Raw genomic sequence first — 25,474 nt, 5'->3', positions numbered from 1 at the left:
CTGCTCCTGCTGCCACTGCAGCTTTCCTGACTCATGTAGAAGACCTGCCATTGGCTCTGCTTGTCATGTGCATGCTGGAGAGCCTGCCAAGAAAACGCAGCTGTCTCCTCCCTGTGCTTCCCCCTGTTGCTATCTGCAAAGTGCATGTACAGTGAAAAACGTGCTCCCTGTCTGCTGACCACCCGCTGGGGCTGTGGGTCTCTCTGCAGCATGGAGTCTCTCTGAGCTGCAGCACAGGATGGGGAAGGAGGCACCACATGGCTGGACCAAGTGAGGAAAGGGGCACTGATGCCCTTGCCTGGGGCTGGTCCTGCCCCTGGGGGTTGTGTGCAGGTGCTGCACCCATTGTGCACAGATCAGTATCCTTACCACCCACACCAGGAAGAAAGACAAACTCCCCTCTATGGCAGCTCCTCTTAGGATGAACTTTCCTCTCTAGGACACTGTGGAGAAAGTGATGTGAAAGAGGGGTGGGGGACAAGACAAAGTGACAATTATCTGTTTGCCATCCCAGTGGCTGTCACCAATGGGTAAATGAGCAGGAGAGGGGACTGCTGGTAAAAGGACACAGGAGCATCTGGGAGGGATGCTTACACCACAGAGCTATGGGGATGTGCTCACTGATGAACCATGGAGCCAAAGCTCCTGCTGGGGCCTGCTGGGAAACATTAGCCACAGTCCTGCCTGGCTCCCGCTTCCCACTCACACGTTCTTCACCCTGTTAATTATTACAAAGGAAGCGATGAAGGCCAATGTGCACCAAAGTCCAGTGTGAGAGAGAAAATCAGCAATTTGCTTCCAGCCATGAGCCAGCCGACTCCAGCCACCACAGAGCTGCCCGCACTGCCGGGGGACATGACAGTGGCCTTTGGGGTGGCAGACATCATCGTTGTGGTTTTTTACTTCATCTTTGTCCTTGTCGTCGGGATATGGGTAAGTCCCCAAGGTGACTGGGTTTAGGTCTGCCTGAGGTGGAGAGCCTTTTATCCTCCCTGGACCCCTCCTGGGTACAAAGGTGTTTGCCTGCAAAGGGCATCCTCTGCACGCAATGCTATTCCATGGCCTATTGAGCAGGTTTGTGGGGTGACAGCGATCGTCCTGTGAGGCCTCACCCCTACCCTCACATGGGGACAACCAAGGGGTCATTCCCTGGAGGTTGTTCTGGGGATAATGTCTACCTCCCATGCTGCAAATTAGTCTCACACTGGGGTGTGGGCAGGCAGAGGGCAAGGGCAAGAGAAAAGCTGGGTTTGAGGGGGAGAAGACTGAAACGGGACTGTAAAAAAGCTTTGGAAAGATTGTTACTAATGCTTTCTTTGTATTGCTTTGCAAAGGCCTCTTTCATAGACACCTACAATCTTCTGTTTGGCTGAAGTGTTTTTTCTCATTCCCAATTTGTACATTCAAGGAGAAGTCATTAAATAGGTACAAGCAGCTTCCTTCCAAAGCTGAACTACCAGAAACCTACACAAACAGAGGCAGAGGCAATGGGTGAAGCCTGGCATACTTAACAGATCCACAAAATAATTTTTGGAGCTGATGCTTAGACCGGGCATTCAGGCTTCTCCTGGCTTGGTGGCAGTGCTGCTCACCAGTCTGGGTGCTGCCATGTGTATAGGCATTTTACATCAACTATTATATTATAGTGCCTGACTGCAAGTTCCTTGTTGCTGCAAACAGCAAGCACAGTCGGCCTCAGTCACATCAGAGGGGCTTGCTGGCCTATGGACATCCTATTGCTCTTGAAATCCCTGCAGTTCTCATGCAGTGCCTAGATGGGGCTGTGTGATGTGACCATACAAGTGTGGGGCTGCTGGAAACCCTGAGTCCCAAACAGTGGGAAGAAGCAAGGCAGCAGGAGCTGCAGCAGAACACTGCTAGCCATCCTGGAGTGACCCTGAGTGTCATGCACAAAGACAGTCCTTGATGGCATCCCATGGGATACAAGGTTGTCCTCTGATTCTCACCCCTGTGCCATGTTCTCCCTTATTTGGCTCTGAAGGCATTTGTTAGGGGTGCTGGACAGTGAGGAGAGAAATGCTTCCTCTTAATGCACATCATCATCAGAAGGCGGGCAGCCTTTCTTGGAGCTGCAAACGTGTACCTTCACATGGCTGAGAGCAGCCAGACCCCTAGATTTCTCAAAATTAGATGCCTTTCACAGGGGCCCTGCTTCAGCTTGCGTCAGAGCTATGCACTACCTGTCTGTGCTGCTCTGTGTAGGGTGAGCCAGTTGACTGCAGTGACTCCCAAGGGAGTAGGACTAGGGTGGTGCAAGAGGTTGCTGATGGAAAGTTTCAAGGCTACTGGGATGGGCATTGAATCTGACTTGAAAGTGGGTGAATGGAGGAAAACACTTTTTTTTCCCTGTGCTTCCAGTCATCGATACGAGCAAGCCGGGGGACCATTGGAGGCTATTTCCTAGCTGGACGATCCATGACTTGGTGGCCTGTGAGTGAAATGCATCCCACTGTTTCTCATGATTCAAAAGAAATTCCACATGTAAGGAGGGCAGGTCTAGTCAGGGGGCCCAGTCCATACGTGTTTTGACTGTAGCCTTGAGATGAAGAGGATCCACCAGGAATCATCCCATGCAGCTTTGCTAATGGGCTACAGTGTGGATCTGCTGGGCCAAAAGGATAGTTCAGCATCTTCAGGTTTTTTCATCTCTCAATTTCTCTGCTAAAGTCAGCAATAAAAATGTTCATAATGGAAGTGAGGGAGTGCTGACTGCCTAGCTGGGTTTGAAACTCTTTGGCCCCAACTTACCAAAGATGCCATTGTCCCCAAGCCAAGAGAGCATTAGGTAATCTAAGAGCATTCTATCCAGTAAAAAAGCATTTGGAGACTGAAGAAAAAATAATCCCAAAGCCCAGGACTTTCTGAGCCCTTGCTGCGTTAGAGCAAATTTGAGATTATTGACTAACTATGTGAAGGATATAAACTTCAAACCACCGAAGTATAAATATTCACTATGAAGAAGAAAAAAATATATATTGCAGGCGCCTTTTCTTAGGAGTGAAAGGTACATATAAAGATAATCTAAAGTTTGAAAGGAATAAAAATGCCACAGAAATAAAAATCCTTCTCAGCCAATGCCAGACTCTAGCACCGTATACCCCTCCGGTGAGTCATGGGTAACGGAATGCACTTCTCAACGAAAACACTGTATTTTTTTCTTTTTTTTCCTTTGGATGTATATTGCCCATAAATTCACTAGATTAGATTTTCAACCTCTTCCATCAGAGACACATACACCTTTCTAAAATCTGTTATTTCTTAAATGTTCTTTATACTTCTGTCTCGGCCAAGTGACATTTAATGGAAAAGCTTAGCTTGATGGTTTTCTCTAATTAGGAGGGGAAAATTTAAAAGATACTAAAATGGCACATTTTCCCCTCAACATTGTTCTTTTTTTCTTTTTATTTCTTTTTTTTTTAAAAAAAAAAAAAAACCAACAACAAAACCAAAAAGAAACCCGAAAAATATTCCTATTGCCTTTGGCTCCAACCACAGATGGCTACAGAGTCTGTTGGGTACAGGTTGGCTCTTGGCTCTCCTGACCTGATTCCAGGTTCAAAGCAACCTCTAATACTGTTCACTTTGCAATTTTGTTTGTCAGAGAGCTGATTCCACCTCTGCAGCACTCCTGCAGGCTCAGCTCCTCGTGGCCTTCACCTTGAGTACATGACTGGCTTACATGTATTTTACTTTTTTTTTACAGGGGTGGCAGATTTCTGCTCTGTGTTAGGCAGCATTAACTAAACTCTGATATTACATTGCTGCTCCTCTGTAATATATCTTCTGTATTTCTGTTTCTGATATAGATATCAGGAAAACTGTTTGCACCTTTTGAGAGCATCAGTCCCCACCTTAGTTGCAAATTCATGTTACAGCAGGCAGCTCTCTAACCAGAAGTTTTCTTAGACAGACAAGAAAGCAGAGCTTTTGGCAGGAATCAGTGTGGGTGTTGATGCCATATTAATGTTTTACCTTGCTCAAAGGTGAGAAGCAGATCAAATCCCATCATTCTTTATTTCACATTTAGCAGTACTAACGAGAGACAAGCTCCTTGTAGGCGATGTGGCTAAAAGCAAAATTTCTCTGCAGACAAAAGGGCTAGACTTGTCCTTTGTGTAACTTTGCATTTGACCCTGACAGAGATTTGGTGTTGGCATACAGAAAGGAGGTGAGGCTTTTGCCCAATAAAAGTAGTAATTGTCAGATAGTCTTTGTTCTGTTTAAAGCACCTTGGAGCTTGCATTCTTCTAATTAGGGTGTCAATGAGCCATGGTAGGGACAGCCTACCACGCCTACAGCCTACAGTTAAAGTTAACCTGAGGCATTTGCATTTTCCAGCCTACTGCAGAGCTGAATATCTTTGAACCTATGTATAGACATTAAAAACAAAAGGCCTGCGTGTTTCTAGTGTTGTCCCTGCTATGGTTCAGGAATCTCCTCCCTTAGGAGGAGCTCCAAGAGAGCACTCCTGTCACCTTGGCTGTGTAAACCACCACATGCATGTTCAGTGCAAGACTTAAAAGAGGCTGGGCTCTCAGCAAGACATGGAGATGTAGAGCAAGGGTCAGCAAGGTTGGAGAAGGCACGTTGCTGGCTGAGTAACAAGGGAATGGAGAAATCCATCATCTTTCATGGACACAGAGGTATCTGTGGCTGTCCCAGACTTCCTTCACCCCGCTGTAGTCCCCATAACAGGCATGTATCTCAGAAGAACCGTTGACAAAGTGAACTCCGATTCTGAGTTTAAGCTTTGCATTGGAGTGGGGGCAGTGGAAGGGAGCAGGCACACCCATTTTAAGATATAAAGCCAGTTTTCTTTATAAAGGAAAACCCAACTCTCCATTTGCACCCAGCTACCTACCTACAAGGAAACAAGGCCCTAGGGGAAGAGAGTGCCCGGCAGAAATGCTTGGGCTGATACAGAAGTTCCTCAACGTGACTTTCTGGGTTTTGTGCCTGTGCCATGTGTTTCAGATTGGAGCATCGCTGATGTCAAGCAACGTGGGCAGTGGCTTATTCATCGGCCTGGCGGGCACTGGAGCAGCTGGGGGCCTTGCTGTTGGGGGCTTTGAGTGGAACGTAAGAGTCATTTATGTTGTCCGCTAAGATGTCACTGTTTACAAAGGGACTGGGGGTTTGTCTCCAAAATCAGATGCTAATAGTGCCAGCAACTACAAGGCTGGCTTCTCAAGCTTCAGGAAAGAAGCTGCAGACATTCAGACAGCCTTAAAAACATGAGATCTTTATTTTAGTTTAAGTAGAATCCACTAAAATTATTAGCTCTTTGACCTTCCCAGAAGCACATGGCCATATTTTTAAGCTTTAGTCTGCACTCACCGAGATTAAAATAAAAGATAATGAATGCTGAAAAGGTACTTGCATAATCGCAGGATTCTGGGTACAGGGAGTTTGAAAAAAAGCAGCATGTGCTCTTAAATTCAGTGTAAAGCCGTGAGAATCAGCAACACTGCATTCACCTGTCAGCTGCCAAAATGTGACATCTCTGGGGTGAACATCTGGGTGTGAAGGCAGGTCTCATTCTGCCCTATTGAAGTGGCCTGGAAAATTGCCACTGACACCACACAGAGCATGAAAACCAGGCCCTTTGTGTGTGATGCTAATGAAATTTCTCAGCTGCACTGATGAGAAGTGAGATTAGTGCCAGCCTCACAATAAACATCACTCACTTAACTCTAAATCTCCTGTCTATATCAGCAGAGATTGCTAATAGTCCCAGATACTTACCAAGCACAGGTAGGGCCCACCAAAAGCTCTTTCCTGGGATTTCTATTCACTGCACTGATTTTTTTTCTAAACCATGAAGATCACCTTTAATACCTTTGTGAAGAAACCAGAGCCTGTGTTCATCCTGGTGCATGTAGGACATACCAATATCACTATACTTTAAGTAAATCTATTCAAGTCATTTTAGAAGCCCATGAAGACAAGATTGTATGTCAAGGCAAATCTAGCTTCATGAGTTTAGAGTCATTTCTTTCAGATTGGAAAGGGGCCTTAGATATACCATTATTCTCTCCCTTTGTCATGGGACATCACTCAGCTGCAGGGATCATATGAACATCTTTTACCTAAGCCAGTCCCTGCCGCTGCAGGAGCCATGGCTGTTCTCCTTGATAGCTCACAATCTCTGCTCATAGGGATAAGTTTCATTTCTGATAACTTAAATGATCAAAGTAAAATCTGGACTAATGTAATGTAAGGACTAAGATAATGGCCTGAGACAGCCAGGAGGTGAGGTTTGATAATCCAATGGCTTTTACTTATGTTCAAGATCTCCTATTGGGACTTTTGCTGGGTTTCAGAGAAGAAATACATGATGGGAGATGACTTTACACCTTCCAAAAGAACCTTCACCTGTGGCAAAGCAACTGAACTGCCCCTTTATCCACCAATGACAGAAGCACATCTGCATCAGCCTGCAAGGAGAACATCCCAGCAGTGTCTTGCTGTTGCTTATTTTTATGCTCCACAGGGACAGTCTGCTGCCTCAGCCTCATCACTTGCTAATCAAGCAACAAACAGATGCTCCCATCCTTCTCTGAATCACTTAACTCTTCACTGCCACAGCATCAGTGGTTTCAAAGGCCACCAAATACAACACCATCTTTCAGACATCCAGAGCAACAGAATGCACCATCTTGCCCAAAAGACCAGGAGATGGAACAGGATGTGCCACCCATGACAGAGAGACACAGGGCTTAGGAGGATAGCTTCAAAAGCTTCTAATTATATTGTAATAATCCCTCCATTTGTCTACTCATCTTCCGAGCAGGGAGAAAAATCAGACTGCTTCGTAAACATATTGCATGGCACCATACCCTTCTTTTTTCTTAGAAAAGATAGGTACTGAAAGAGCAGAGAAGGACCTTCCCATGTGTTGAATCATGTGCCTTTATTTTCTCTGTCTCATTAACAGGCTACCTGGGCACTTCTGGCTCTTGGCTGGATCTTTGTGCCTGTTTACATCGCAGCAGGAGTGGTCACCATGCCTGAATACCTGCAGAAGAGATTTGGAGGGCAGAGGATACAAATCTACATGTCTGTGCTGTCCCTCATTCTCTATATATTCACCAAGATATCCGTATGTATCCAATTGAACACAACCCTTGTGTCTAGGGCAGGGGTAGGTCATCCTGGTACAATGCAGGGCTGCTCAGAGGGAACTGAGATGTCCTTGAAAGGACCAGCTCAGCTACCAGAAACAGTAGTAGCATGTTAGTGTGCTGCTTTGCTCAAGTAAATACTTGCCTCTGTATTGATCATGGAGATGTATCCTAAGAGAGAGAGCCCTCATTAAACAGCAACGCACAGTGAGACATTTACAGGGATATGGCAGCTAATTACTAAACAGTACCATAAGCTGTATGCCTGCTTTTCCCCTTCTATCAGATCAAACCTTAGGCAATATAGACAGGGGAACTGCAGCATTACCCCATCTGAGGATCTGGCTGGTTGTATCTTGTAGATATGAAATTCTCTCAAATTATCATAAATCTGCTGTTGTTCTTGTAGCTGAGTTTTCAGCATTAGGTGTGTTATGGTTATTCCTCTCTGTCACTTGTGTTGTATAAGAAGGGTATGGTGAAAGGGAGGTAGGTCCTGGCTTAAGGCAAAACTCAACATCTTTCCTGGATTGCTTGTAGCATTGCACCCTGCTGGTAGCCAAAAAGCAATGTAAGCTACTGGATATTTCATTTAATTTAAATGCTATTAATAAAGAGGCAGAACTTAAGCTCAGAGATTTGCTAAGAACTACCTTGGAGGGAGAGGACTCTATTCCAGAGTCCATTACAGGGACTGAAAATGTCAGTCCTTTGTCTCCAGCTGATTGTCCCACGGCCAGTACAAGTCAGTTTTCACTAGACCCCACTGAAGTATTTAGATGTCAAATTACCTTGGAAGACATTGACAGGAGATGAGGCACCCATGTGCCTTTTGCAGCTCACTTCAGGGTCCTTCTCCAAGGCTTATTACGTCTCAGGTCCTGACAGGTGCATTAAGAGGAGTTCCAGGCTGGGAGTATGGGATAGATTTTCTCCTCTAATGGCCAGCTCTTGGTCATGTCACTCATTGCTGTCACCACTGCCTCCAGGAGATTTGCTCTGTGGGATTGAAGCTTACCCAGGACAAGGTCTTGTAAAGAGGCATTTGAAGCCTCTTTACCCATGAGGGGTAAATGGAAGATCTCTCCTGCAACAACACCACCATGTGCACAGCTACACAGTCAATGTGTGTGGCGAAACCAGACCAGTCTTTCAAAATGACCTTCAGCACAGCAGTATTTGCCAATGCCTTTCAGAGCAGGAGCCCGGCCTCAGTCATTGCTGTTTCATCTCAGTGGTTTCTCCTCTGTGCAGCTAATTCACGCATGGCTGACGGATGTGGCTGGTGGAGTTTATGAGCATGACAGGTGCTTTCTATTAAGCGGTGCTGTTGTTTGTAGAGAGCTCATTTAGTGGCTGGCTGGACAGCAGGCAGTTCGTTACAAGAAGGATTTTTCTCCGTGTGCTTTTTGCCCAAACATAGGTTAGCAGCTAGGGCATTGCAGAGTCTTCCCTGCTTGCAAAGAAAAACAGAGATCTTAATAAACAGTGTTGTCAAAGGACTGATCCTGCATGGCTACAGAGGTGTTTGTATTTCCTGCTGGGAAGTCAAAAACCAGAAGATACAGTGGTTCCTGTTGTGTACTGACAGTGTTTGTCCTGTCTCAGAATTGCAGAGGTCAGGAGTTGCACTGGGAGCTTGCTTTTAAGGTGTTTATTTCAGGCACAGCAAACAGAAATCTTGCCCCATCCCTTCTGTCTCCCTTGGCAAATGTCTTTACCTGTATCTCACCCCATAACAGATTTGCAGGTATCCTTCAAATTGATTGCCCAATGTACACATCTCCCATATCACCTTCTGCATTTGAATGATGTTATCTGTATAATTCCAGGTTTCGCCCAGTTTCTGGTTTCACTCTCTGCCAGTAGATCCAAATAAAACAAAGCTGATAGTGGTTTCTGTACTTCTAGTGAGGTCCTCAGCAAGTGTAACCTGTTTTTCTGGAGTCATTCTAGTATGCTGAACTACATGAATAGAAAAGGAAGCTGTTGACCTTTTCAGATAAATAAATCATGGCACAAGACATCAGTGATTCTTTAAGGGTCTTTCAAGCAGGAGACACCAGGAGACACCTCCTGGCCACTAGGCCACCAAGAAGTAGTTTTGGGAAGAACCTGGTCTCTGCTCTTTGCCCCCCCTTTCCCTCCCGTGTCTGCCTGCAGATACATTGGCGCCTGCTCCCCATGGATGTCTTCACAGTCAGCAAAAGGAGTGGCAGTTTCCACCAATACCTGTCTGTGCCAGTGAGGCTTACATGTCATGAAGGCTGCCTATAAGACAGTCTTTTGGTTGCTTTGTAGTCCATTGGTATGGGACCTTGATTTTCATCCTCTTGCTGCCCCAGCTCCTAGGTTCTGAGAGCTCTGACCTAGAGGAAGGATTTTCCTTACACTGAGAACAAGAAGGTTCACAGCCAACAGCCGCGTGCTCTCACTCCTCCTCTTCCACTTCACCTTCATGGTGTCCTCCCTCGTCAATGCTTTCAGCCGCAGAGGGCTGCAGGCTGCTTTATTAGATTTCACTTGCACGAAGCACTACTAATGCCAGACTGCCCTTGGGTTTTTTTTTTTTATTCCAGACAGACATTTTTTCCGGAGCATTGTTCATCCAAATCTCTTTGGGCTGGAACCTCTACTTGTCCACTGTAGTCTTGCTAGCAGTGACTGCTGTCTACACCATAGCTGGTAAATACCTGATTTTAAAAGAAACACTATAAACTGGAGCCTAGGATATAAGTTTCCCCTTTCCTACATGGGGGAAAGTATTCAGGTCCTGGTCTGAGGGATAGATTGCCCCAGATGCTGCCCTGTCACTCCCAGCTGTTGGGGACCTCTGGCTATTCCCCTCTCCCCTCCTGGCCCAAGGAAAACTAGTATGGGGGGAACATCACTGTTATCTCAAGAATTTTCTAACACTACAGAAGGCTCCTCGCTCCTGCTGTGTGTATAGTTACCACTGCCCGTATTTGCTCTTTTTTTCTCTTTTTGCAACATTAGCATCTTTAGATATTAAGATGCTCAACGGCCTCCAAGTCTTCTCATGAATGTGGACAAGCCCTCAGGCCATTCCTCACAGAAGGGTTTGTGACAGCTATAGGCTTCTGGGGACCATATCAGTGCCAGCTTCTCGCAATGGGTCTGTCCTGAAATCACAGGGCTGGGGCCAAGAAAAACCATTTTCCAGGTGAGGTACCTGTTTCATTGTACATGGTGATGCACTCTGCCTGGTGTCTCTGGTTCTCCTGACAGGTGGTTTAACGGCTGTGATATACACAGATGCACTCCAGACCCTGATCATGGTGCTGGGAGCTTTGGTCCTCATGTTCATAGGTAAGGGGAACCTGCAGTGTCATCATACACTGGTTTAATGGTCCCAAGGTCATTAGACCTTAGCAGAGTACCTCACCCTTCCATGTATGGTGCAGAAATGAGTTTTAACCACTCACAGAAGTGGTGCCAGCACAACTCTCATTTGCCAAGTTGTCAGACTTGCTCAATCCTTTGCACTAACTGTATGGAAGTGAGGTACTGGATAACCACCTCGCCAGTTTGAGTTTGCCTGGAATTGCCAAAGATCTTGCAACACTGCATTCCCAGAGCAAAATTCAGCTCTCACTATGCTCATGTAATTTTAGAGTAATTCTGCTGACTTTCCCTGTTGACTTTGGGAGTTGCTGTACATTCATTTGGGTGTAAGTGAGAGTTATAAGAAAATGAAAAAGCAACAAGGAACTGACCATCATGTGTATTTGCTTTAAGCTTTCTTGGCAAATAGAAGTATAGATGTATCTTGTTTCATGTCATACCTTCCTGCTTCAGGTCTTGGATGGTGTTTGAGCAAACACTAGATGCTGAGGACATTGTGGGGATTAGGATCATGGAGGTTTTCCTGCACTGATCCTCTTCCAGGATGCACTGTTAAAACCACAAGGACTCTGGGCAAAATCCAACTAACTCCTGTAGAAACCTTGACTGCCAAAAGCAAGGATGGAATGAAAAGAAAGGAGATGAGAGGACGATAGGAGAAAAGAAAAGTAATCATGAGACTCAGATAAGGAAATAACTTTGCAGGGAGCACCAGACCTTAAATCACTGTCATTTCCTTTTCAGGATTTGAAAAAGTTGGCTGGTATGAAGGACTTCAGGAGAAATACAGCACAGCGATACCAAAGATCATAGTCCCGAACACAACCTGTCACCTCCCACGTGTGGATGCCTTTCATTTGTTCAGGGATCCAGTCACAGGAGACATTCCTTGGCCTGGCCTTATATTTGGCCTCTCTGTGCTGGCTTTGTGGTGCTGGTGCACTGACCAGGTAAAGAAAGTCTTTCCCTCTCCAGGCAAACCACCACACTATTATTTCCAGTCCACTCCTCAGTTTGTGGCTCTGTGAGCTGAAACATGACTATGTATCACTGTGCAGGAGTTACTGCCTTTTTACTGGTCTAGACCAGAATATCTCACTCCTTCCACCTGCTCAGTAAGCTGCTAATTCTGTGCACTTCTTAGTGCAGAGAGAGAGCTTATTTTCTTCCATCTTTATCCCACTATGGGCTCGTGAGTACCAGGGATCTTCATGCCGTAAGCGTGACAAGGATATGAAAATGTGGATCTGGAGCTGTCTCTGCAGTGACCTTGTGTAGACCTCTAGACAAGCCATTCCTATTCCTGGAGGTCTCACATTTCTTATTCCTTTCCAAGGTACAAACAAGAAAAAATGTATTTGTTTCTCAAGACACGGTGCTTTTGTGTTTTAAGATGGGATAATTATGAAAACTCACCACTGAACTTTTACCAAAACACCACAGTCTGCTTCATTTCTGGTCTTTTGCTGCTGTACAGCTGCTGTCTCCAGTCCTTAAGGTGGCTTCATTTCAGTCAAGGGCAAAATTATTTCTGTAAAGAAAATTTCCATGCTGCCCTCTCCTATAGCCTGTGCACTGAGCTCTGAGCTGTGGCAGCAGGCTGCAGTCAACGGAGATGGGAAAGTTGCCATTGACATGCAAAACACCCTGGGATCCTGCTGGATCAAAGTCATCCATGAGAATGAGAATCAGAGAGAAGATGGATCCTGCTCTCTGCAGTAGTTCCGTTTTACTCTCTGCTCCCTTTCTGCACTGATTGCAGGTGATAGTCCAGAGGTCTCTCTCTGCCAAGAACCTCTCCCATGCCAAAGGTGGATCAGTGCTAGGAGGATATCTGAAAATCTTCCCTATGTTTTTCATTGTCATGCCAGGAATGATCAGCAGAGCTCTTTACCCAGGTAAGCCTTTCCATGTTCCTTGCCACAGGGCTTTATACCTTCCATGACCACTAATCCCACACAGGCCCTCCAGCACTTTCACATCTCAGAAACTCTGCTGCCCTGCAGGCACACTTGTATGTACTCCTATTGTACACTGATGTTCCCATGCCCTTCCTCCACTTCCAGTGCTCCCACAGTGGCAGAAGTAACTGGGACTATCCATATGGGGCATATTTTGCCTTTGTGGGCATATTGCTCCAAGCTGTGGACATTGCATGCCTCTGCCTATCTGGAGAAAATCAGTGAAGTGAAATACAAGAAGGACTGAGGTTGTCCTTCAGGTCCTATGGATTACTTTCATTAAGTATTTGGTGAGAGTTTTAGCAATCATCTGCCACATAGATTCATTCAATTCCTGGTGGATTATGCAAAACAGCTCTCCTTTGTGAAAGAGCAACAGTTGCCCTCATGTTGTCTCCCAAGGAGCTCTCATTTCAGGTTTCTCCATACCACTTCCCAGGAAGAATACCCTGGTTAAGAGGACCACTCCTGGAGGAAAGTATAAGTGTCTCAAGTGCCTCTCTCCCAGATTTCCTCAAATAGGAGTAACTCAGCCTGCAACACCCTTGATAACCCAGCTGACAAGTTCATGGAAACAGTCCAGTTCCCACAAATGACAAATCATCAAGGATTATAATTATGCAACATCCAGGAGAGTTATATCTGTGCCCTGAATAGAATCACAAAATGTCATCTCGAAGTTTCACCTTTATTTTATGATGTAAAATGTTCTCAGCTCCACTCATTCTAGCTGTATTCCAGCTGCACCTCTGAATTTATATAAAACCACACAAGGCATCAAGTTTTGTTCCCTTGAATTAAACAACCTATGGCTCAATGAGGTTTACATCAACTTCTTGGTATTTTCCTGTCTTCTACAGATGAAGTGGGTTGTGTCGACCCGGACGTCTGTAAAAGGGTCTGTGGAGCTGCAGTGGGTTGTTCCAACATTGCCTACCCCAAACTTGTGATAGAACTCATGCCTGATGGTGAGAAACCTTTACACTTGTGGAGGTGGGCTTGATCAGACTGCCCATATCCATCCTAAGGATAAGGAAATCTTTCTGCAGTTACCAGACATTGGGATGAAAAAACAGTGCTGAGAGGCCAAAGGTCTAGTCCTGATTTTCCTTCCCTTTTTTGCTCCCCCAGGGCTCCGGGGTTTGATGATTGCTGTGATGATGGCAGCCTTGATGAGTTCCCTCACCTCCATTTTCAACAGCAGCAGCACTCTTTTCGTTATAGACATCTGGCAGCGGATCCGCAGAAAGGCTTCTGAGCAGGAGCTGATGATTGTGGGCAGGTCCTTACATTTCTTTATGTCTTGTTGCTCTCACAATCTGTTTTGAGTGCAGCATTTACATTCTTCAGTCTGGACTCGCTGAGAAAAATCTGGTGCCTAAAATATAGAACAGGAATGCAGCCTGGGAAAGAGCATTATATTTTCCAGTTTCATCTCAGATAGACCTGGTCAAAGAGAAACAGTAAGTGTACCACTGAGCTAGGTAGATCATTGCCTCTCTCTTCTCTAAACTTAACATAAATACTGCCTTAAATGTAACTTTTAGAAAAGCCAAAGGTGCTCTGGAATCTTCAAGAACATGTTATTTTTGCATCAGACAGGAATCATACATTGCAATTACTCCTTTTTTTCCAGGGAAAAGTGCAGAGAGCTGGGCCTCCCAGCTCTTTATCTCTGTGATAAGTTATAGTGCCCTTTGCGAGGGCAAATTGAGTGTGAGTTCCCACGCTGTACCTAGAGCAAGCTTTAGTAGTGCATTATATCAGAGGCGTATAAAGTTCTCCTCCTGATAGCAGAATTCAAGCTGCATTCTACCTGTTTGTGGTGCTTTTCCTCTTCTGTTACGAGCATTAAGTTTCTAAACTTTGTTGTGGGGTGGGTGAAGGCTGCAGGCAATCTCATATGCCACCAGTAGTAAGAGGGAAATTACCTTTTGTTCAGCAATATGGAGAAACCTCTATAACATACAATGCAAAGATGAAGGAGGATTATGGTATGCACCTGAGACCCCAGAAGCAATTTTAATAAGTGGCAAATTAAGTGGAATTTGTCAAAGGCACGAGGCTGAGCACATTATCTCCTTAGAAAGGTGGCAGAAAGATTGCTTCCACAAGCTTTCAGCTCCCTTTCTCTGTCACATCCAAGAATTAGTCCTCTGAAGAATATACCACTCTCTAGGACACACCAGGTTGAAGGGCTTACGCTGATCCAGCTCACCATGGGAGCCACCATGCCCTTGTGGACCTTTCATGCGTGTTGGCTGGCAAGTCCTAGCTCAGATCACTCTGAAATCTGTGAAGTTAGCTCTGGGAATTGGTTGAATTGACTTTCTAGAAGAGCAAAATTTTCTCTTTTCCTGTGTACACAGGAAAAGTTGCTTCTTGAGACTGATCTGTGGGGTTTTTTCTTAGGAAATTCTGAGAGCAATTGGAAGTGTGTTTTGTTGCAAAACTTAATTTTTAGGTGGACTCCACCATCTGCAGAGCTAATATAATTTTATCTTCATCTTCCAGAGTCTTTATCCTCATCCTTGTAGTCATCAGTATTCTCTGGATCCCGATCATTCAATCAGCCAACAGTGGCAAGCTCTTTGACTACATTCAGTCTATAACCAGCTATCTAGCCCCACCGATCACAGCTCTCTTCATCTTGGCCATCTTCTGCAAGAGGATTAATGAGCCTGTAAGTGGAGTGTCAACAACCAATTTATATACATCTTTAATTTGATAGAATAAATAAATAACTCTTCCCTCACTACCTAGCTTTTGAGACTCTTTAAACTTAAAGCCAGTCCAGCTAAACAGTGACAATTAGACAACCTTTCCCTGGCACGCATTAGTGGATCCTAGCCCAGTCTCTAGTGTATGCACATTTGCTTCCAAGAAGCCACTGCAACTGGTACTTCTTAGCAGTCTCATTTGAAAGCACAAAAGGCAAAGTTGTTCTGCACTTTAGCAATGATGTGTCAAAGCCTAGTTGGAGGCATTTTGCTAGGAAAAGATTCTTGCATTGTCTGTGCTCTATCTATTCCATGTTCAAGGGCAGAAAGACAAAATGAGGGTTTTTAACTGAAAACATCCCCCTTTGACATATGTCAGTGTGGGTTTCCATCAGGCATAAAAGGCCTTGGGGAAGGGAAGGGAAAGGAAGGGAAGGGAAGGGAAGGGAAAGGGAAAGGGAAAGGGAAAGGGAAAGGGAAAGGGAAAGGGAAAGGGAAAGGGAAAGGGAAAGGGAAAGGGAAAGGGAAAGGGAAAGGGAAAGGGAAAGGGAAAGGGAAGACTAACCAAAGGTATCATGCGGTGACCTTTCCTTTATGCTTGCCTTTTCTCAGGGTGCTTTCTGGGGCCTCATGGTTGGGCTAGCTGTTGGTCTTGTTCGGATGATCATGGAGTTTATTTATAGTGCACCATCTTGTGGTGAGGAGGACAGAAGACCAGCTGTGCTAAAGGACTTGCACTACCTCTACTTTGCCCTCATTCTCTGTGTCCTCACTGCAATTGTCATTGTCCTTATTAGTCTCTGCACCCCACCGATCCCTGAAGAAAAGGTAAGTGATTTGCAGTGACACCCTTTTCTCAGAGCCCCATTTGGTTTCCAAAAATCTCTGAAATATGTCCTTTTCTTTTCCTCCCATGGTTAAGAAATGGTGTGTAATGCATATACTGCAAAGAAGCCCTTGCTCCTCAGCTTTCTATCCCCCAGGTTGCATAGTGTTAATGCTTCCTGAGGCACCAAGTGCTTCAAATTGAGTGTGAGTTCCCACGCTGTGCCTAGAGCTGGGCAGACACCACAGCCCATCATAACTGGAATAGAAAGAAAAAAAGAAGGGGAAGGAGATGAAATCATATCACAGAGCACTGCTGAGGAAGAATTAAATATATCTAATTGTAGCATCTACCCTGTTTCAGCAGAACCAGCATCAATCTTGCAGGCAAACAAGATTAATATCTTTTGCAACATGGGCATTTAGGAAAATAACATTTTGTCCCAATGTGATCTCAATTACATTTAATAACTTTGAGTCAGGCACAACTTTCTTCTGCTTAACATGTTGAAATGGTGCAGAGTTGGGAGGCTTTATATAATAAAACCTTAAAGCAACTCTTCCCAGTCCCAAGTTTTAAAGCAGCTGTCAATATAAAAAACCTGCCATCTATGTCCAAACAAAGGTTACTGGATAGATTTAAAAGACCTATTTTTTTCCTGTCTAACTGCATGAGGAAATAAGGGTGATACTATCATAACATTTTCTATCTGTTGCTTCCTCATAACTTGTAAAGCATTAACCAGTTCCATCAATGTTTGATTGAATGTTAGTGGTGTCAAAGATACCCAGCTCCTAAAGATTACACGAAAGCAGGTGCTCAGATAGAGGAAAGGGGGGGAGAGAGAGACTGTCTTTGTGTCTGCTTTGAGATAAAGGCTCAGCTTTTATTAGCTATCAGAGGATCCACATGGGAGAGAGAAATACTGGCAAGGAGGCACCATTAGTTCTGCTGCTTACGTTGTTCACTACTGCTCAGGGGTGGCCAGATGGTTGCCAGCAATTAATTACTGTGGTTTAATGAGTTCCCACTCATCATCTGACCTGTGATAACTAAACATGTGCAGTGCTCCCTGCCCACAGCAATAGCAAGATAAGATGCATTAACATAGCACAGGCAAATAGTGAACATCATACCAATGGTTCAGAAAATGAAGAAACTGGCCACAGCACCTACAGGCTTTTTAGTCTGACCTCAGAGGTATAAAAATATTAAAAGCATGTTTTGAGGGGAGGAGTTCAGGATGAAGACCTCTTATAATAGCATCAGGGAAAGAGAGGTTATGATCATAAGAGATTCCTTAGAGGAGATTTTCAGTAGAAATAAGTGAGTTTATATATGCTGGACTTAAGGGACCTTATTTGACATATTCTTCAAAGAGCCAATGCTCAGAAAAGGTGAATTCTGACTGGAAGCGGTCCAGGGAGGAAAGCCAGTGGGATAGTCAGGGAGGATAGGGTTTTGTCTGAAACAGCTGTGTGCACTTTATTCCAGAGGAACAAAGGATGAGTGGTGGTGGCTGGTCCTCCAGATACATCTGGAGAGCCAGGGAGGGAGGCGAGCTTGCTAAAGGGTGGTGCTGACCATGAACAAACACAGGCTGGGCTTTTTGGGGGAAGTTTTCTAAAGAGGGATGTTCAAGATAACCTTTTGGTAGGCTATGGACCCCACATAGTGCTGAGCTCAGTGCTTGACTTCTGTATAAGAGATTCTGTTGAAAAAAATTAATAAGAATTAATGATATTGCCTGTGGCAGTGAGGGGCTGGACACAGAGATCCAGCTCAATCATCTGATGATGGTGATGACCATCCATGTCCCATGTGCCGCCTCCCCCCTCCAGTATCTTCCCACTACAAGGAAAATGAGATGGGCTGCCAGGCCATTTGTACCAGTAAGTGGTAGCTAATTCCCTCTTCCCATAGCTCGGGAGGAATGGCAGAGTCTGCCCCTATTTGGTTTTAGTTTGATTTCCATTCAGTTTCTACTATTTATCCCCAATTTCAACAGGAAAGGTCTGACCTTGTTCCTCAGAGAACAGCCAAAGTGAAGGTGTGTTTTTTAAGCTGAGGTAGGTGCCAACATTGCTGGGTTGCTGCCTGTCTGGCATGAATCTGAGTAGGCAGCATTAAAACTAACATTTTTCATTTTCCTCAGTCAGACTCACCCTAACTTTTGCCCTAGACATGAGTGCAGGCATAGGTTTGGACCATCACTCCTGGTGGCATGGTTTCTCACGGTGCCCTGCAAGCAGGGCTTGTCTCCTCATCTCAAATTGGTCTGTGGCTGTACTCAGACAGAAGGGTTTGGGGAAGGAAGGGCAGGAGGTAGAAATCAGGATGGACGTGTCAGACTAACCCTCTGGGTAGAAACTAGCATGTGAACTTTGTTTTTGCCCATTAGTGACCTTGGGTTGCTGGGTTTTGGCATGCAAGTGGGCAAACATGCAGTGAAGAGCCTGTATGTCCCCATGATAGTGGGGGAGGGGAGGGGGAGGCTGGTAGTGGATGTCCTGGCTGAGGATATCTGAAGCTCTGGTGATTCCCAGTCCCATGTGTTGGTCAATTCCCTTTATGAGCCTCAGATATCTCTCTCACAAAAATCACATGGGGCTAGTTTTGCTAGCCTTTATCTGTGGAGCGCTTTGAGATGTAATGATGAAAGACACTGTATAAGAGCTAGGAATTATGCCATTTATTTTGTCAAGCAAAAGGAAAAGAAAAACAAGCCACCAAAGAAAAAGCCAAGGAAATATAGTGATAGATCATACTTCAGTAGATGTAAATCAGCATAGCTCCATTGCCTTCAAAGACCAGGAGCAGCTGTTGAGCACAGTTATGCCGCTTTACACCAGCTGAGGATCTACACTGGACAACTTTAAATATTGAATCTCAATGCTTTTCAGATAGTAAATGGGCAAAAGGAGAAAAGAGATTTGTATCTGATGTTACAGTGGTACAGCTAATGTGCCTGGCTTTAAATGAATTACAATCCAAGAACTGCAAGCTCTAGCATTTTCTCCTGCTGTTTTGGACACTCTCCCATCCCTGTGGTGATTGATGCTGTGCTGGAAAACAAGTATGCAAGGAATTTGTTTGGTATGCTCCAGAGTTCATATGTCTTCATTGTAGGTAGTCCATATTGTGTCACGCCGTCCTTGAAAACCCTGCAAAAGAGCTTACAATTAAATTTGAGACTGTGAAGCTGAAACACAACTGTCAGGTGCCAGATGGCATTTTGGAACAGAAGGATTTATTCTAGTTTACAAACAACAAAAGAAAAACTTTGCTGAGTTCTTGCAAACTCCCTTGTCCAAGGAGAATGTGAGGGTGGAAAGGGAGAGGAGCAGCCCACAAAGCATGAGTGCTACATGAGCAGGTCACCTCCCCAGGGGTCAGGGCTCACCCAGACAGGCTGATGGATTAGCAATTCTACTTGATGTGCTCTGGAGTCGGGGATGTTTTCTCTCTGTCCTGAGGTCTGGCTTCAGTGGCTCTTTTAGGTGCATGGCCTAGGAGGAGCAACAAGCCGACTTTGGCTGGCCTGAACCCACACCGTGCACTCCTGAGGTGCTACAGCTGAAGCTCCCACAGCATCATTTAGTGCCACTGACAGCAAAGCTTGTTTGGCTCCTGTGGGAACCAGGCACCCACAGAGGAACAAACTAAGGGTGGACACCGGGCTCCCCAAGTGGTGCCCATGCATGGCTCTGCAGTGGGGAGCAGAGCCACAGGGCTCCCTGGGACCCACCAAGCGGCTAGCCCCCCACTCCCCTGCCCTTGGGCATGGCGGCCTCAGGCAGCATTTCCAAGGTCCAAGTCAATTCTGCTAACGCAGCTCCTGTCAGAAGTTCTCCTTATTTATCTATTTGCTTGCTTTCTCCAGGCATGCAAAACACATGCCATCATCTGCCTCCCCCATCCCCACCCACATCTCCATGAGTCTGTGCTAGGGAAGCATATCCAGCCCTGCGGTGGCCTCCATAGCCTCACGATGGCAAGGAGGAGAAAGGGGGACCTCAAGGAATTCAACCAGCCAAAAGCTGCCACAGGGGAGCTTGAAGCCGGAGCATGGGTGTGATGCTTCACCAAGCAGCCCTCTAGGGTGGTGGCTTGCTTTATTTGGCCATGGTGGCCAAAACACCATCTCCTGGGTGGGGCAGTGAGATGATACACAGTGAGGTTACCTGTGTATCTCTGGTGCTTTCAGTTGGGAATCGCTCCCGTCTAGCAGTCTGTACCCCAGGTAAACTCCAACCCTTGCAGATTTTGCTGTAATGTGAAGAGACCGTCATTCAGTGACACATGGGAAGAGGAGGGAAAAGAAAAAAAGTTTTGGAAATTCTTTAGTATGCTGAAACTTTGCTCTGTTCCAGTGACATTTCCTAAGTGATTAAAAAAAAAAGAATCCTTGAGAAAGATGAGGATCATCAAATCAAAGCAATTTAGCACATCGTGACAAGAAAGATTAGCCCTGCCCAATGCTCATCTTGGTTGAAAATTATTTAAATAAAGCTATAAATCTTCTGGAAATTATGCAACATTTTGTGTCAACTGGAAACTCCTGCCTAGATTTGTGTGTGTAAAATTCAGAAATTAAACTCACGTTACTTTGTAAGTGACCCATTTGAGACAGTCATTTCCATACAGGCAGAGCAGGGACACAGCCGCTTGTCAGGCAAATATGTGACTTTGCCCGACCTGTTGTCATCACTTGAGCTTTGCTGCGCAGGTCCCATCTCGTGGCTCCTCTGCAGAGTAGCCGATGGGCTGGAGCAGGAGGGCAGCCCATGGACCTGGGCAGCTGCATCTGAGTGGGATTGATGACTGTAGTCCTTGCTGTCTGGCTCAGCCAGAGCACACAGAAGTTAGGAAGTGGCAATGCCATCAAGCTGCTTGGTGTGCCATGGCTGGCCAAAGAAGCAGCAGGTCTGGCTTAAATTCAAAGACTTGAGCCCCTGGGAGGTTAACCCCACCCCACAGCTGCAAAAGGACCACTGTGAGGTTTGCAGGATTAATGCCTCCTGTGCACTCCTTGAGTCCCAGGGAGGAGCAGAGTTTCAGACTTGCCTTAGGGTAAGAATTTCAGACCTCCTGCTTTTGCAAAACAGAGCAGATTGCAGCCATGGTAGTCTCTCCAGGACTGATTGTCTTTCATGGCTTTGATGATTCTTTCACTGAAAGACTGCAGAGAGAGGTAATGTCTTGTATTGGGCCAATAGAGAAAACTGGAATTAAAAAACAGAACAAAAAAAGCCAAACCAACATGCAAACAAAAAAGAGGAAAGTTGTTTGGATGGGCAAGGCTTACAGTATGTGCCTACAGCTCATTTTTTTCTACTTGTAACTACACCTGTTGGTCTAATCTATGGTATAATCCTCCCTGCGAGTTGTGACCTGATGTTTGCCGCCATGGCTCTGTCTGCCCACACAGTTTCACTTCTTGAATGCATACTTGCACTTGCAGAGCAGAGACACAATACTGCTACTTTTCCCACTAAGAGCCCTGAGATAAGCTCGTTTGGAAGCTCCAAAGCTCAGGTTGCTGCTTTGATGTGAGCTTGTCCCAACTGTGCGGTTTAATGTTCACAATGGATTTTCTTTTCCTGTAAAATGACAACTGAGACAGATCTTCCAGTCCCTCCCCATGTCCCAGAGGAGGAGCTGCTCAAATACCAGCATTCCCATGGCCAAATGTCTGCGTTGTGTCTCCACTGTGAAACATCTGTGTCATGCCCCAATGGCCACATATCTGCATGCCAGCACTCAACTGATCTTTCTCTACTGAGGGTACCATTACTATCTGTGATTGACTGTATCCGGAGAGGGTTATCTTGGCTTCTTTTTTTTTTTTTTTTTTAAATTCACTTTATTACCCTTCCCTGTTGGAGGTCTGCCATTCTGGACACAGATCATCATTACTTCATGTCAATCAAGTCAGCCTAGCAAATAGGAAACTGCTTCTTCAATGTCTATTAAAAGGTTACTCCTGGTAGAAACAGGGATGGAACAGGTTAAATAAAAAAACAGAATGAAAGAAACTAGATTAATTCACACTTTTTCTCAGCTTTTCAGCTACAACTGGATGGTACCAGCCTTCTTTTCCAGGGTGTGGGCACCTGTGCAGAAGGGAGGTGAGAGATAGTGGGGGAACAACTGATGCCCCAGAATAGGTCTCTCAGCACTGTCTTGGATATGTGCACATATCAAAGAGGGAGATAACTGGCATGCCAGTTTGGGACTGACAGGCAATAACCTGTTTGTTCTCTGTCCCACTTTGCAGCTCACTTGTCTGACGTGGTGGACAAGACACAAAAAAGCACCTGCCATTGACCTGAAAAATTGCAAGACTGAAGCAGCACAGCTCAGTCCAGCCAATGGAGAGGGAGCCTTGGTTGGAAGTGCAGATTCAGACAATAAGGAGGAGGCAGGTAGGGTGGCTGGCTGTGAACAAGCACTCTCATGTGGTGTGCACAGCCAAGATCTCATGCAAGTCCTTCTAAAGCTCATGAGAAGCCATCTGTTGCATTTACTGGAGTTGGGGATTGTATTTATGGGTATACCAGCGATGAGGATGTGACAAATGAAAGTGTTGTTCTTCTTGGTCCTCCCAACATATCTTCTAGCATTTACCTTCATGTCGCAGTCCTCTGAAAGGCTCAGAAGAGCTGCCATTCCAGAATAACAAAGAAAACTCACCATTCAGTAAAATGTTTTTCCTCCTCCTCCCTAGAACAAGTTGTGTACCCAGGCAAACTACCCCGGTCCAGCCCTGCCCAAGTCACAGTGTTATTTTAGCACTTCAGGCCTGGACACTTAATGGTATGCTGGACTCCTTAGATGGGAGTCAACGGCCACCTACAAACATCCCTTGGGAGGGTGGAGGTCTGTGCTGCTGGGACACTGCTCCTCACCCCATTGACACTGGGGCTTTGTGCCGTGACACTGCATCTATTTGTCTGTCTCACCAAGATGATCTTGAGGAGCTCCATAGCACTACTACAGGCATAACCAAAGCGTCAGCTACTGCCAGAGCTGTGAAAGTCGCAGCAGGCTCTGTAATTTCAACTTTCAGCATATAAAAGTGGCATCCCTTCCTGTCCTCATCATTGCTAGGAGGTAAAACCTTTGTGTATGTGCTAGAGATGCCTTCTCCTTAATCCTGTGTGAGCTCTGCTGGCCAAACTCACTCAGTGATGCCATAACATACTGTATCAAAATAGTATCATGGTCTTGAAGGGACCATGAGACACTGGGAGCAGATGTGTGCACTTTGTGGCTGTCCTAGCATAAATCTACAAGCCTCAGTTTTCTCATTTACATTATGCCAACAATATCTTCCATCTTCCCTTAGGATCCAAGCCATCATTAAAACTCAGACCCAAATTGCTTAAATAGCTGTGTGTCCTACCAAGAGTATTTAATAAGAGGGAAGGCAAAGAGTCAAATTAACTTAAAGAGTTGTCAGGAGACAGAAAAGTAGCAGGACATGCTACATAGGCAAGTTTTTTTCAGAGTGGACAGAGGTTTATTCTGCAAATCCATTAAAAAAATGCAGCTTTCTGGTTTTGAGCTTAACCTTCCAAGGTTACAGAGCAGAAGTCAGAAGAAAGGCACATACACAAGACTTCTTCACTCCTGCCTTTTGCTGGTCTGTCCAAAGGACACTGGTACCAATTACAGCCAAGCTAAACAGAAGTGAACAACTAAAGAAATATCTTTTTTTATCTTTTTTTTTTTTTTCCCAATAGAGTAAGTTTGGGTTTAAGTTGAATACAGCCATTCAGTATTATTTATTATTTCTTATCAATTCCTAGTTCATTTAAATAGCTCATATTTTTATAAACAAATGTCTTGGTATTTTGGTAATTAGTAATGATGGGCAAGGAAATGCAAAACACAGCAGTTGACAGTTTAATGAGGTTTTTTTTTTGGGTAACACCTTTTTCAAGGCCTTATGACATTCTGCATTTCAAAAAATATTTGGAAAGCACAGCCAGTGAAATACACACGGCACAGGGCTGACAATTAAAACACATACTTCACCTGGCATGTCAAGTGTAATAAATAAGCCAGGAGATCTCTAAATGGACCATCATGCTGTCAGGAATTTGTGAAAGTGGATGGAAGCAGGCTCGGAGAGGAGGGGGAAGAGGTCTGTTAATTAACTAATGAACGATTGGTGTTGCAATCAACCAACTGTAATCAGGCTGTGCTGTACATGGTTGAGGCAGAGTTTCTCTTCCTTCCCTTCCTTTCCCTTCCTTTCCCTTCCTTTCCCTTCCTTTCCCTTCCCTTCCCTTCCCTTCCCTTCCCTTCCCTTCCCTTCCCTTCCCTTCCCTTCCCTTCCCTTCCCTTCCCTTCCCTTCCCTTCCCTTCCCTTCCCTTCCCTTCCCTTCCCTTCCCTTCCCTTCCCTTCCCTTCCCTTCCCTTCCCTTCCCTTCCCTTCCCTTCCCTTCCCTTCCCTTCCCTTCCCTTCCCTTCCCTTCCCTTCCCTTCCCTTCCCTTCCCTTCCCTCAACTCCCATCATCTCCCATCCCTTCCCTTCCCCCATCTCCCATCATCTCCCATCATCTCCCATCATCTCCCATCATCTCCCATCATCTCCCATCATCTCCCATCTAAGGTGCATCTCAAGCCCCACTCCATATTGGTCAACGCACCTCCAAACTGGTGGAAGGAGGGAGGGAAAAGTCCCAGCTAGATGATAACACCCATTGTTTTGTCTGTCTCTCACAGCATCCAAGCCTCCCTGCTGGAAAATGCTGTGTTTGTGGTTCTGCGGCCTGTCCACCGGCCCAACGCCCACCCTATCCCAGGAGGAGAGAGCTGCCCTGGAGCGGAGACTCACCAGCATCGAAGAAAAGGCCCTGTGGAAGACTGTTTGCAATGTTAATGCTATTCTCCTGCTGACCATTAATGTCTTTCTGTGGGCGTATTTCGGCTGAGGTGGGGTCAGGCAGCACCTGCTGGCTTTGGTTTCTCTCAGGGGTCCTCATCTTCATGTGTAAGCCAGAGGCATCAGGTAACAGAGACCCTGGTGATGGTCCCTGGAGGCGCTGGCATGCCTTGGCACGGCCCTTCCCCACAGGCACTGCTTGCTGGAAGTGACTGCGGGGCCTGGTTTCTCCATAAGATAAGGTCTGACCAAGACTCAAAACTGGTCACATCCAGGATGCAGGGGACGTGTGGGACAGCATGTGGGTGAAGTCAGGACACCTGGGGTCAAGTTTAAAGCTGCAGAGCCAAGCCCAGCAAGGAGCAAAGGCTTTGGAAAGTCCATCTGTGGCATGGCTGGGTCCTCGCTACCCTCATGCACCAGCTTGGGGCTGACTTTGCACCTCTGCTCTTAGTGGAAGGACTTCCAGTTTACACTGGTGTGGGGAAGGAGACTTAAGCACTACCTGCAGTTTTTTCATACGGCCAAAATTCAGATGGGGTTAGTGTGGAACTACTGGA

At 45.6% G+C, this 25,474-nt stretch overlaps 1 protein-coding gene across 1 annotated transcript; it reads left to right on the top strand.

Annotated features, from left to right (window-relative positions):
- Positions 1-804: 804 nt before the first annotated feature.
- SLC5A9 (solute carrier family 5 member 9) lies at positions 805-24,963 on the top strand. The gene is made up of 14 exons (XM_009491067.2): positions 805-933; positions 2,380-2,451; positions 4,996-5,100; positions 6,959-7,123; positions 9,725-9,830; positions 10,395-10,475; positions 11,256-11,461; positions 12,274-12,409; positions 13,333-13,440; positions 13,604-13,754; positions 14,987-15,155; positions 15,805-16,020; positions 22,299-22,446; positions 24,755-24,963. The coding sequence occupies exons 1-14, from the start codon at positions 805-807 to the stop codon at positions 24,961-24,963; spliced, it is 2,001 nt and encodes a 666-aa protein (XP_009489342.2).
- The last annotated feature ends 511 nt before the right edge of the window (positions 24,964-25,474 follow it).

This window comes from Pelecanus crispus, chromosome 5 (genome assembly GCF_030463565.1).
Source record: "Pelecanus crispus isolate bPelCri1 chromosome 5, bPelCri1.pri, whole genome shotgun sequence".
Lineage (NCBI taxonomy): Eukaryota > Metazoa > Chordata > Aves > Pelecaniformes > Pelecanidae > Pelecanus > Pelecanus crispus.
Note: the sequence above shows the minus strand (reverse complement) of the source record. Positions and strands in the feature narration are given on the sequence as shown.